General features: G+C 34.8%; 1 protein-coding gene across 13 annotated transcripts in view; it reads right to left on the bottom strand.

The window, feature by feature from the left end:
- NBEA (neurobeachin) overlaps window positions 1-14,159 on the bottom strand; it is a 509,325-nt gene that overhangs the window by 7,179 nt on the left and 487,987 nt on the right. For all 13 annotated transcript variants that reach the window (XM_068672960.1, XM_068672963.1, XM_068672981.1 and 10 more), the window contains 3 exons: window positions 13,059-13,214; window positions 12,047-12,217; window positions 1,139-1,240 (listed from right to left, as the gene is read on the bottom strand). In XM_068672960.1, coding sequence (XP_068529061.1) covers window positions 1,139-1,240; window positions 12,047-12,217; window positions 13,059-13,214 — 429 coding nt within the window. The remainder of the gene's footprint in view (window positions 1-1,138; window positions 1,241-12,046; window positions 12,218-13,058; window positions 13,215-14,159) is intronic.

Raw genomic sequence — 14,159 nt, 5'->3', positions numbered from 1 at the left:
GCCCATGACAGGGAACTAGATGATCTTTAAGGTCCTTCCAACCTAAATTTTTCTATGATTCTATGATACTATAAATAAAATATAAAATAGATATCACTGTGAACTGAGAAAGCAAATGACTGGATAAGGATATAGGAGTGGAGTGGAAATGAAGTAGGAGGAGATACAAGGAAGACAACTTTAAGGAATGGTAAGGTTAGTGTAAAAAAAAAAAGGGAAATAAGAAAGGAGAAGAGATAACATAGCTCAAAGGACAGTAAGAGCTACATGCTAGAGAAGAGGGAGCCAAAGAAGAAAGAATGACAGCAAAAGACACGAAGTTTGCCAAAATAAGAAAATAACCTAAACGAGAAAGAGAAGTGGGGGAAGAAAAGTGAATGGGGAATTAAAGGGAAAAGAAGAAGTTGGGCAGAACAAGTGAGAAATAGAATAAGGAAAGATTAAGAAAACACTCATTTATGTGAGTGCTTTATTTACATGGATGATCAGAGTTCTAGAGAAGACTGCTTCAGGTTTGTAAAGGTAATTTGAAAATTTATATTAGTAACTATTGGATACTCTGGATTCTATAAATAAATAACGAGCAGCATGTGAACAGATGGCTCAAAAATTTTAATGGAAGTAGTTTAATAACAAACCTGTAAACTCCTGATTATTTGGAAACCTATCCACTAAAAAAAATCTGCTGTGTGAAATGCTGGTCTATGGATTCCAAAACAAGGAAATTGTCTCTGCTTCCCTTGCCAAGGAGACTCAAGTCAGTCACACAAACTGCCCTTTAATTAAAGATCAGGTTGGAGAATTTGGAGGTGGCCCTACCCTAAATCCAGGTCTCTATCATGAATTTTCTTCAAAATAAGATAGTTACCGATTATTATATAATTCTTCCAAATCTGTGGATAGTAGTAGTGGTGCTTGGAAAGAGCAATCAACTTAATTTGTGTCTAAGCATCTGAAGTCCAGACAGACAGTAATAATGCTCAGAGGAAGCAGCTGCAGATTCCCCCAGAATTACAGAACATCTTGGTAGAAGAGACTTTGGAAAATTAAAGTATATCTTGCTTGAAGGAAGACCAAAAAGTACCATGAAGAAAGGCTCTAAAAATATTATGTCTTAAATCATAAAAGTATTTCTGACCTTTAGCACCACTGATGACAAGTCCCAGCTCCGCACAGACTGACACACAGACAACTTCATGGTCATGACCAGTCAGAACAGCCCGAGGAGCTGGATAATCACCTGTTAAAAAAAATAAAAAAATAAAAAAATAAAAAGGAAACAACAGACAAATACCAGACTTTTTTTTTTTTTTTTTTTTTGACAACAAAAGAACTGAGAACTGTGCTCTGATTTGCATTAAATCAGTAAGCATCAAAGGAAAGTACAGTCTGTTTAAATATCTCATACCTAGGTTTTTGAACAAAATACTTTCAGACATTGTAAAGTTTCACATATGCAGCTTCTCAATCCATTAAGTTATACACTAACATAAAGCAAACTCCTTTGTTTAGAAATGATGGACTCCATGATGTTTGCAATACATGAGTGATAAAAATACATGGCTGTTTTATGATCTAAAAATATTGAAAATTTAAATTTCACATAAGAAAAACAACCTGTGGTGGTGTTAAACACATCTGTAATGTAAATATCTGATATTGAACATATATGACTGTAGCCTTCTTCTAGGAACCTAAAGAGTAGGATAAGTTGAGGATTTTCTTATGTTAATGTTTGTAATTTCTTTCATGAAGCTGTAGGGGGGAAGAGAGGAGGAGCAGCACTGTACTAGAAAGATACAGCTGTTGCATAGACATTATTGATTCAGAGTCACATTGAATGATTATAGATAAAAATTATAATTAAAGATGGTTATAGATATACATCATTTCATACATATCACTGTAGGTGCGTATGCCATTTTTATCACATTTAATTTTACTAAAGAGTAGAGTAGACTGTTCTCAAAACATTTATTTTATACATACAGGAGAAAAAAATATTTTACTGTGGATTCTAACAGGTAGCCATTTATGGAGCATTTCTGTTTTTTTTTTTCCCAATAATAACAGATGCTGACATCTTAACAGTGAAACTCCTGTATGAAGTAAGGAAGTGCTCAGTATATGATATCACTTTGCCAGGCAAAGAAAAGCTATGTAGCAACAGAAAATTTGTGACCTGCTAGACAACAGAGATTTCATATGGTTATATTTTCTTTGTACACAGGAAATGCAGAAAATTGGAAAATACCAAAAGACTGGCACTCTGCCAGTATAGTTCAGAAATGATCTGGGAAACTACGGATGAATTACCATAACATTAACCCTCCAAATAATAATAATAATAATAATAATAATAATAATAATAATAATAATAATAATAATCGTCTAGAGTTCAGTCAACAAAGAATTGAACACCAAAATCTCATTAATGCCTGTCTCCATGCTGTACTGCAATGGGAGTCTTGTCAAGGAAGCTTCTTATCTGCTTTGGACAGGACGACAGGTATAGTTGATAAAGACGGCTATTTTAGAATGGCTTCCATGCATTTTTTTCCTAAGACATTGGACTTAGTAGTACAAGATTTTGATTTAAACTTGTTTTATATTGAACTGCCTGATGACAGCAGGGATGTTACAGCAGTGAGTTCACTGACAGATCTGAGTATTTTTTGTCCATAAGAGGGTACCCACTAGGAGCTAGGTATTAGGATACTGGATATTGAGGTACTGCCCTGGGGAGCAGGAATTAATTCTTGGCCAAATACTAGGCAGTAACTTTATCCACAGAATAATATAAAATCTTTTCTGGTAAGATATAATAACATACAGCTGATACAAAGATTCATGGGCAACTGCATAATGAAAAGAGAAAGCTATTATTATAGCATTCTCTGCATTGTCTTGTTAAATAATAACACGGCCAAATGTATTTTAATTATTTTATTTATTTTGAATGCAGTTAGGTGGAAGGTTGCCACTGCTGACAAACACAAGCTTTGCTCACTCGAGACATTATTTTGGTTTGGAAAGCACTGAGACAGAGATGGATTTATGAAGTCAGAACGCAGAACTGCCTCAACATTAGCTTTCAATGCAATGCCCTAAAATAGCTAATATGAATCAGGAATTATCTTACTACTTTAGACTGGAAAGAAAATTGTACCCACATTTTCAGAAATGAGCTCCAATAAAGGTCACACAACTGATATAGAGAGTAGGATAGGAGGTTGCACAGAGTTTAAAGTGTTTTCTCTCTTCACTGCACAGGCAGCAGAGCAGTGACTTGATTGCCATAGCCAGGGAGTTAAAGGCGTAAAAGATGTCCAATAGCTCAGAAATTTATCTTACAGTTAATAGCACAACAGGGTCCAGTGGGTGAATGGCTGCACATATTTCAACCCTGCTATAAAATGCAGTTTCCTACCTGCAAAAACAGTTAAACACTAAAACAAATTAACAAGGGAGCTACTGGAGTATCTAAACGATAGTGCAAGGGTTTCTGAAAGATATACTTTAGGAAAGGGTCTTGAGTAGAATTTTGTGGGTCAAAGAATTTAGTCTTTTTTATTGCAGATACTCACACTATATAAACCTGTTAATAAATTAATGAAACAGCTAGCTGGCTATGTGACTTGGAAGGATATTCCAGAACTTTCCTACTGTGAAGGACAGAAATATTCTGATTGTCAGTGTGAATCTATTCTTGCATACCTTATATCTCTTTGTTCTTATGTCAGCACTGTCCTTTAGCTTCAGGTCTTCCCTCTCGCTTATGTTTTCTCCACTCATTCTTATAGAAGAAACCAGCCCTCCTAGCCCTTCCTTTTGACTTTATTAAAAAAAACACCACTCTTATAAACTTCTTTGAAGTGACAGGCTTGTCTCTTTTTAGTCTTTGCAGTTACCCACTTAAGCTCCTGTAGCATTCTGAGTTTTTTCTTAACATGTGGGTAGCCAGAATTGTATATAATAGTTCTTGAAATTTTACAATTCATCTGTAGATTCATCTACAGTATTTCTTGACTAAGAAATAGTCAACACTAAACACTTCTGTTATCAAAATTTTAATTAATAGTCCTATGTGTTTTACAATCACTTTCTGAAGCAATTGAGAACTACCAAACATAGATTTACAGACTTCATTTTTGTATCCAATAATACAGGATAGGTCAATCTACTTGGTCTTATCATTGCTTTGTACAGACACATCAACAATTTTGCTATCTCTGATGAAAATAGGTACCTTGGTAAATCCTAGTTTCTCAGTCTTCAATTTACCTCAAAAGAAAAAAATCTTTCTGATCTGGAAATTGAAGATGTAAATTGATCAAAACTTTACTGGTATTGAAGGATGGATTTTGGAAGAAACAGAGAAAGACATTAGGTATGTATGATCAAAGATGGCTATATTTTGAGGCTTAGATTCCTATAATTTCTGAATCAGTGCTGCTATTCAGAATCCTCTGTCTCCTTCTAAGGTATTCTTTTCTCCAATGGCCTAATAGAAAAGTGTATATATATATATACATGTATACATATACACGTACACGCAAACATACACACACACACACATATATATGTCTAAAGCTATCTTTAGAATTTTCCCATTCTTTTCTTTTTTCTTCTGTATATCTTCCAGGAATCAAAAGGAATTATGCTGAAGTTTTCCTTGGCCTTATTTCTGATTACAGAAATGCACACATCAGTCTGCCAGTAACAGTGAATGAAATTAGTTGACTGTTAGAGACTTTTAAGCAGAAAAGGAAATACTACTTTCAGAGGAACATTTTCCTCATCCTTTCCTCAGAAAATACTATAAAATCATGGAACTGTAGAATGGCAGAATCTGAAAAATTAGCACATTAATTGACATTTTATCTTACAAACAGAAATACTTACAAGAAAAAACTGCCCTTATCTAAAGTTGTGGTTTTCAGTAAATACAAATTAATAATAGCATAAAATCATTATTTTTTAATAGTCAGACACTAATTGAAAATAGGATTTTTCCCTTTAGAACTCAAAGAAAAAAATATTCAATGATGCTTTCTATAGGAAAAGCTGTGGCATGGGGGAGTGAACCTCAATCACATTACATTTTATTGCTAAGGACAGAAGATGTGAACTCCAGGAATCATTCAAAATCTAGCAAAATATTCTGTCACTGTCACATCATATCTGATAGATGCAGCCAGAGGTCAGAGGATGTAGCTCTGAGGGAATTGCAGGTGAAAACATCCTACCTATGAACTGAAACACCATCACTGTAAATCCCCTGTAATTTCCCCAAAGGAGCAGCTCTGAACCAAATTACTAGATGGCAGAAGGAAAAAACATATCTGTGATGTATTTCTAAACAAGCAAATTCTTCTACAAAGTCCAAAATAAAATACTTTTAAGTCTTTCCTTCTCTCTGAAAAACATGTTTAATACCATTGTAAAGTATTACAATGTAACAGCACTTTCACAAGGTAAGGAAAAGGGAAAAGGGAAAAGGGAAAAAGCAATGGACAGTGTCATCATTTTTTTTATCATATTGTACATTTCCAGGAATTATGTACTGTTTGCCATGGGAACACATAAGAGCGGCTTCTACTTAAAGAAATATGAGACCACAACGTAAATTCCAGCTTCCATTTGATCTCTGACTTTCATGGAAGAAAGTACAAGGTTATAACTGAATTATTTGTTGAAAATAAAATCCTTATGATACAAGGTTGGTTTTTGTTTGTTTGTTTGTTTTTCTGTTAACACTTTTGAGGGGATACTCTTCAGAAAACACAATCTTAGAAAATACTATGACTTTCATGGAAGTGTGTAATAATCTAGTACTTGAATTTTTACTGTCATAAAAAAAAAACAGGCACGGGATTTGGTGAAAAGATAAAGCTACATCCAATAAATAAGACTTCAAAATAGGAAATAGTCAACAAAAATGTCCACAATGCAAGGGAGCGATGTTTTTAAAGAAAGTTTGCTGAGAGAAAAATATTCATATATTCAAAATATTCTTACCTCTGGCAGCGTTGGCTTATTTGCTGAGGAATGTCAGTAGCATTTTATATATTTACAAACAATTGACCAAGGTGAGTGGACTTTTAGGTATCCTGCAGCTATCCTGACCCCAAATGGGGAGTGGTGCAGTGGATGAGAGAAGAGTAAGATTTTGCAAGTTCCCAATTTCTTCCACTATATTGGTTCAAGATTTTTGGCAAGTCACTGATCTGCCCTGTGCTATACTGCTCCCATGGGGTATGTAGCAAAACATGGGCACAGACACCTGTTGATAAAATGCTAAATATAACTGCATTGGTTCAGATGTATAATTGGCTTATTTGCCTTTGCGTAGCAGTCTTAGGAGAGATGTCTTTGGCTAGCAGAGTAGAGACAGTGCCAGTACAAATTATGCACTACTTTTCAAAGAGCTTCTACTTTGGCAAAATCGTGCCAAGATACTGTATTTTTAAAATTCACACCTAAATTGCACAGACAAGTGTTGTAGTAACTCTTTAAACATGTAAAGCAGATTGCATGTGTGCTAATATCCTTGAGCAGGACCTTTAGACAGCTATCCAGCCCACTTGGTACAAAAGACCAATGGCTATTGATGCCTATTGATGGCTATTTTTAAACTGCTGACCTGTCAAGGTTAAACTAGTCGATGCTACAGGGTATATATGTGGAGGGATATAAAATAATACATTGAATATTCAGAGTTTGAAATAAATACTCTTTCAAGATACAAGCTCACAAAATCTTCAGTATCCACAATTTTAAATTGTTATAACTGTATTATATGTCTAAAATGAACAAAAAAACAGTATTCTTTGTGATAGATTAAAAAAATAAAAAAACAAAAAAAACACACAAGCTAACTTGACATAGATCCTTATTTGGAACACTTACCCTTCCTTTCAGATATACACAAATACATTTCCTAGGAGAGGATGGATAGTTAGCACCTCTGAGGACTATGTTATAATTCTGTGCAAACCAAGCTTTGGGCTGAGAGAGAGTATTTTACTATGGTTAGCACAGCTCCAGATAGAAAAAGGAGGGTTAACTCTCACACCTCTTGCGACCATCCTCTTAGAAGCTACAATAGGTAATGAGAAATGTCAAGTCCCAAGATCAATAAAATTTCAGGCTCTAGGGACACAACAGGAATAGCATTGATCCTTTTAAAGAACACCAGTCAGAGGGTGAATGTAATATATTGCACAGAGAGGCTCAAGAGGATAAGCGGCCAAGTCCAACATACTTACCTGACAAAAAATTCAATCAACTTTTAGCACAAGCTGCCTACCCTCCTTCTTTTCTTTCATGCAGAAGTCTGATTCCAATTAAAGTGTGCAAATTAATTTTTATCACTTCCAAATTAGTTTCTGAATTTGTGTCTGTTTCAGATGAAAGCATCTGTCCCTCACTTTTCTGCAATTCTGTCATCTACTTTGGTATCTGTTCAAAGACTCTGAGATAATTCTCATTTTTAATGTCACTTGTTTCAAAGAGACATTCAATAAAGCAATCATAAAGTATAAAAATAAAACAACTATAACGATACATGTTGAACTCCAGGGCATATCATGTATTCTCTTTGCTCCTTTTTATGATGACTAATACAGTCGCTATGTGAGAAGAAATTTGTATACAAATTAGCATTCAGCTAAAACAAATCCCTACATATCACAAGAGAAAAAAAAATCAAAACACAAATCATCAAACTACATACCAATAATTTTTCTATTCAATTTCTTAGAACTGCAAAGATTTACATTTTCCAGATCACTTAAAAGAATTAAAATAAGTAAACGATGTCCTTTGTATGTGCCGTGTCTTCCTAAGAGAAAGCAGATTCCTTTCACTCTTCTCTCAACTGCAGCAGATGTATATTATCAACAACTTAATAAGGTGCAGATTCAGATTACCTATTTCAGATGGCCAGTTTTGGCTTAGAGAGTTGTTATCTGACCCTGGCAGGATGACTAAGCTTCATTCAATTCAGTGTTTGTCCTGGTGGTGGTACTTACCTAAGCAACACTAAAGAAATAAGAGGAGGCTTAAACATATGTAAAAACATAAAAAAACTGCATTCAGCTCCCCCTCATTCTAAGGGAATTCATGCCATATCTTTCTGGGAGCATCTCCAGGCACCAGCCTCTAGTCTATGATATAAAATGACATTTTCTATCACTGCTATTGGTGCTTAGCTATTATATAGCCATGAAGCCAATTTTGGTTGGACCAGAGAAAGGACAACTAGGAAGATTCACCCTACACAGTTATTGAAGGTATGCAGTTTTGGTTCATGATTTCTTGATTTATCTATATTTTCATCCAAATTTTATGTCATAGAACATCCATAAACATAAGTAGATAAAAAAAATTTGTTTTCTATCAAAGCTGAAGGTTCACAGGGGCCCCCTCCCACATTAATTTATAGCCTGATAGTCAGCATATGCTTGTGAATATGGGAATGTGGGTTTGAATTCCCCCAGTCTCTGGAGGCTAAGAACTTAGTCTCTCACTTCCTGGACAAACATTCTAACCATAAGGTTATTATGCAGACTATTTTTGAAAGCTAATTCATGGAAAACATTGTATTTAAAATCTGCCAAAATTTCACCCTTCTCACAGTCTGTAAAATAAGTATGACAAGTGTAAACTGAACCAGAAACTCCTTTCTGATATATAGTGTAGGAGAAGAAAAGTGATAACTTAATAAAAGCATTGATTAGAAAAAAAAATCTATTAAAATTATAAGGAAGCCCACCATGCTCTCATAGACAAGTTTCCAACAACTGAGCTGGAGCAGCCACTTGCAAGGGTCTCATCCAAACAATAGTTTTTCTCTATTCTCCTCTTTAAATCAGAGCTGGTTCTGTATTCCCCACAGGCACAGCTTGGGTCACCCTCTGAACACAAGCCAGCACAGGTTGTTCCCCAGAGAGCTCTATGTGAGTCCAGCAGGTTGGGTTCTTGACGTATGTGTTGTTTAGTACAGAATGAATCAAACTCATGGATTGTGGAGTATGGAATTTTAGCAGAATTGTCAAGGAGTTTATTCTGACTATTTTTTGCCCCAGGGTGTTCCACAATAAACGATTGTGATAGCTAGGTTTTCTACTGAAATAGTACATATATTTTCCATACGAATGTTAAACTATATAAACCACTTAGGACTGGGGGATTGCTTCTCCCCCACCAATCCCCCAACATTTTCTGAAACAACTAAAGTTCCTTTTAGTAATTGGATGCATTGGAGCTGAAATCGATAATTAACTGTCTTTCAGCTTAAAAGATCATTATAGAGTCAAGCACCTAACCCAGATAATTACTATACCTGACATTTTTCTTTGAATTCTCCACCTTCTACAGTCTGTGATATAAAATAGCTTATCTGTGTCTCCAGATGACAGCTTTTATGAAACTAATCCTTCCTTTTTTTTTTTTTTTTCCCCTGAAAATATCATCTACATCTTTCTGGAAATTCATTCTAAAGATGTTAACTAATTGGATTTGACCTCAAGTGAACATCTCACTTTCATTTTTCCTACAAGATAAGTCCTAATCTTCTACCAGTAAATACTGAAGAAGAATAGATTAGAAAATGTTTCTTTATAAAACTACTTCTGTGGCTTGACCTAAGAAAAACTTTAAACCTATCTTTGAAAGGATTGTTGAGAATGCTTCACTCCTAAAAATTAATATAATAGAATCATATAATGGTTTGGATTGGAAGGGACTTTTAAAGGTCATCTAGGCCTTGCCCCCTGCCGTGGGTAGGAACATCTTTCACTAGATGAGGCTTTATATGGGTAATCAGTCGTACAACAAGCTATCGTTTCTGGTCATGGTATGGAACAGAGCTTGGTAGTCTTCAGCAGAAAGATTTAACAACTGTAGAAGTTTTAAAAGGCAGAAGGCCCTTCATGCATATAATCACTACTGTGATCTTACTAGTGTATGCTCATGAAAAGTCTAAATGTCTATTGATAAGGATATGTTTACAACACATGAAGTTCTGGTTATACTACAGTACTAGTACATATCCATGTTAATTTTAATCCTATGAGTGTAGATAGCAATAACAGTGTTGAAAACCCTATTCTTCATGAGTCTAACATGTTTTCAACACTAGTAGTAAGTAATCTAATTGATATATTTGGAAGTTATCACAACAAACTTGGCTGTTAAATATTCACGAGTGCTGATACCTGCGCTTGTGAGATTACATTTCCTTGGACATGACTACCTGCAGCGTAGGCTCCCATGAATCTGGGTATAAGTCCTTTTTGTCAGAAAAAGTATATTACCCATAGAGACATAGTGATAGGGAGCAAAACATACAATTGGCTTTGTTTTCACTAACTTCTGTCAGCTGACTGATTATTCTTTCTTTTCATAAAATTACAGGTTCTTTAAATCACTTCCAAAGCTACTCCATTAAGATATTAAACTTGAGATTCCAGAATGTATCACCTTCTCATATTCAGGTATGTTCACCATGACAAAAAGGTATCTGAAATAAAATAATATGCAAAAAAAAAAGTGGAGAGATTTGTATCATCTAGTAGGGAGATGCTAATGGCAAGGCTGTCTCAGCCCCACATGATAAAAGGAGGCAAAGAAGAAGTCTTGCATATTTTCTTCAATGAAAGGAGAAAGCTTTTTTTTATTTTTCTTCTGACTCTTACTACAGAAATTACTAATACTTGATATGATTCACACAGGCATTCAAATAAGCAAAATGGCATCAAGCTAAACAGAGTGCATTGAAATGAAATTCCTTTTCAGACTTAATTTCTCTCTGTCTGAGAATTAAATGCTAAATAAGCCCTGGAACGTGCATATGTTAAATATTTTTTTATGGCAACAAAAATTTATATATTTTTTGCCTCCATTTTCTTGCTGTTATAAAAGCAAAAGAAAGTCAAGTGAGAAAGCAAGCCATTTATTTGTCTCTCTTTTGTTCTGGTTACAGATAAATAGGAGAAAATGAAAAGATAAGAAATAAAAATGCTGCTGCCAAATTAACAAAATAATTATTTTATCACAAATAAATAAAAACTTTCCATGAAATATTCAGGTGAAGAAATACTTTCCCTTAGATGTCTGTAACTGACAGGTCTAAAACTGCCTCCAGTCAGTACTTGAACCAGAGATCAAAAATGATTGTGATGGATTCTTCTATGCTTATCAAAGAGGCAATATCATTGTGCTGAAAATAATCGTTAGAATTCAGAAACTCTGATTTAAATGAAAATTGTGGATGAATTTGGTGTTGTACATGACAGGACAACAGGTGCTTTTGTCTTTAACTGTGGTTACATTTCTGGCTTGGATGAAGGCTCCGTATAAATTAGTAGTGCACTTCTGTAAGTGGCCTTCTAAATATGCATCTCTAAGTATCCTGTATGACTTAATATCATTATTACTGTGTTCCATTCACTCTGCAAAGCACAATTAGTCCCCTGCAAATGAAATGCAAACTCTTTCCAACATTTCATTGCTTTTCTATTTTTATTCAATCACATTGCTTCTTCAAAGATTTGCTTACTATAGAAATACCTTTCTCAAAAAGACTCATTTAATTCCAAGGTATGTGAGACATTCCTTTTTTGAAAAGGCAAACAGCTGATATAGCATGCTGTAGTACAAAAGGAATGCATTAAAATGCCAAAGAAGTATTTCTGGTGAAAGAAAAATCAAAATATAGTGATATACATTGTCACTTAAAGGCCATAACCATCTTGTTCTAGTTCATGATGAAATGATGCTATAAGTGATGAGCAATTATGAATTGAACAATTACTTTTATATTATTATCTGTCACCACACACAAACTGTTTAAACATTTGTTTTGGCTAGTACTCTATGAATTGCTTAGCATGTGGCACTCTTATTCCAACTTTCAACCTGTAAGTGAAGTAGTTGATTTGTTTGGTAGTATATTTTGAACTTAACAGAAGGAATTCTAAAAATGAATAGGCATGGCAGAGGAGCTCTCAAGAAGGAGTTTTTTGCAGTATGTACTTACTGCTATTTGGATTGTCACCTATAATATGATGTCGGCCACTCCAGTACCAAAGCAGCAAGGTAGCATCTCGAGACCCAGACACGATGTAGCAATCACCACCAATATAGGACTCTGATCTGGCAAGGCAAGTAACGACATCCCAGTGGCCGAACACAATCTGAGTTAATTTTCCTGGTGAGAATGCAAAGTGATAAAAATTCAGGTTTTCTAAACATTTGCATTTTTGCATAACTCATTTATTAATAAAAATTCAGTTCAAATTTAATTTTTGCCTCATATCTCTTAGAGTTCACTACATGTTACAACAAGATTAAAAATTCAAAAAAATTATTCTTAAAACAAGAAAACTTATTTTTTTTCTCTTTTTCAATTCTTTTTGAGGTCTGTGCCCTGTGTCAATCCACTGTCTCAGCATTATCTCTGAAAATCAAGTCAGTGCTGCAGTCACTGAATATTAAGTGGAGTTACTGCTCCATCAGTATTTAAGCAATTGCATTAGCATATTATTGTAAGCTTCATGAATGAATAAGACAGTATATGAACTTTTCCATCATTATCTCTTTCTTTCCTATATTGAAACCAGTTTTTAGCAATATATTGAATATTAGGCTAAGCTATCAGACAACAAAACAAAATATCAACTCCCAGTGAAGGCTATGCAAATTCCTTTCTTAGGGAATAAAATAAATAGAGGTGAAGCTAATGCAGCCATTAAAATATTGTAACTAAAGTTTTGGTTGATCCTTTTGATATAATCAGTGCATTTGAATATAACCAGGGTTTGAAAAGTTTCTACTTAGAGAACTGCATGCCTTTCTGTTCCCTATTAAACCTTTTCTCTTAAAAGGAACAATAGCATCCTAAAGCTATTATGTTCAGATAATAATGAAGGATTAACAAACTGCCCTTCATCATTTATTGAGGAGTAAGCACAGGTATTAGATATGGTAGTATTATGACAACCCTCCACTTTGTGACCTAAGAAGAAAAAGGTGGTTGTATTTAGGGTCACCTGTTTCTGTAGAATAAACTCGAAAACTCTTGTCCCAGAAACCACAGATAAGAATGTAGCGATTATCTGCTGTGACCACGAAGCAATGTGCATTGATCTGGATGCTCTGATCCACCAGGTCTGTGATCTGCCGTTTGTTCACACCAGAGTTATTGGCTGTAACGAAATGCAAAACACATTTTACAAGCAAGCCATTTGAACACCTTCCTGTCATCCACTTACAGGAGAAAATGAATACATTTAACTTTCAATGAACTGTGAATTTGTTGTTGAGTAAGCATTTTGAATATGAACATTTAGAGCTGTCTATATGGATGTCAGAAATACAAAATTATTGTGAGATTCTTGGTTTCCCTTTGAATAAGACAAAGAATTTTACAGGTGATGACAATTTCTTATAAACTGCCTGATTCACTGCATAATATGTGGCAATATTTTAAGTGCTCTGATGAAGAACCCTTCAAAAACAAATTGAACAACAGGAAAGTGATGAAAGTCCATTTAAATTACCAAGTCAATGCAAAAAATACAGCAGACTCAATTCTTGTCATTTGGTACCTTGTCTACAGAAAATACCCCAGCTTGTGTTGTGTGACACTTATATCCCCTATATCTGCAGACACTTAACCAGATCAAAGACAAAGATAAGGATTCAGGCAATGAAGCTGTTTAAATACAATGTGCGTTTTTATCAGTCTTCTTGTCTACTCATCAAACAGGGAGCCAGGCCATGGACAGTAGCGTTAAAATAGGTAATGCCACTTGGAAATTAACACAAAGGGAAAATGAATGGTTCCTACAGAATCCAACCACCCTGTATGTCAAGTGGATCTGTTAGGAGTGACTGGGAGTAATCGGCTAAAGTACTCTTTGCTTTTCATGACACTACAGGCAGGAATTGGAAATACAGTAAAAGTATGTTCCTTCTCACTGGATCTTAGCTTTATAAAACTTCAGTATATAATCTAAGTTAATTACCTACACTCCTTCTATACTCACTGTAGAGAGAGAGAGCATTTCACATGTCAAGTCATTTCATGCTGTAATAGCTGTCCCAGTACTAGACAACTCCAGAGGAAAGTTTCTCTTCCTACAGTAGCT

Source organism: Anas acuta, chromosome 1 (genome assembly GCF_963932015.1).
Source record: "Anas acuta chromosome 1, bAnaAcu1.1, whole genome shotgun sequence".
Taxonomy (NCBI): Eukaryota; Metazoa; Chordata; class Aves; order Anseriformes; family Anatidae; genus Anas; species Anas acuta.
This window is presented reverse-complemented; position numbering and strand designations above follow the sequence as displayed.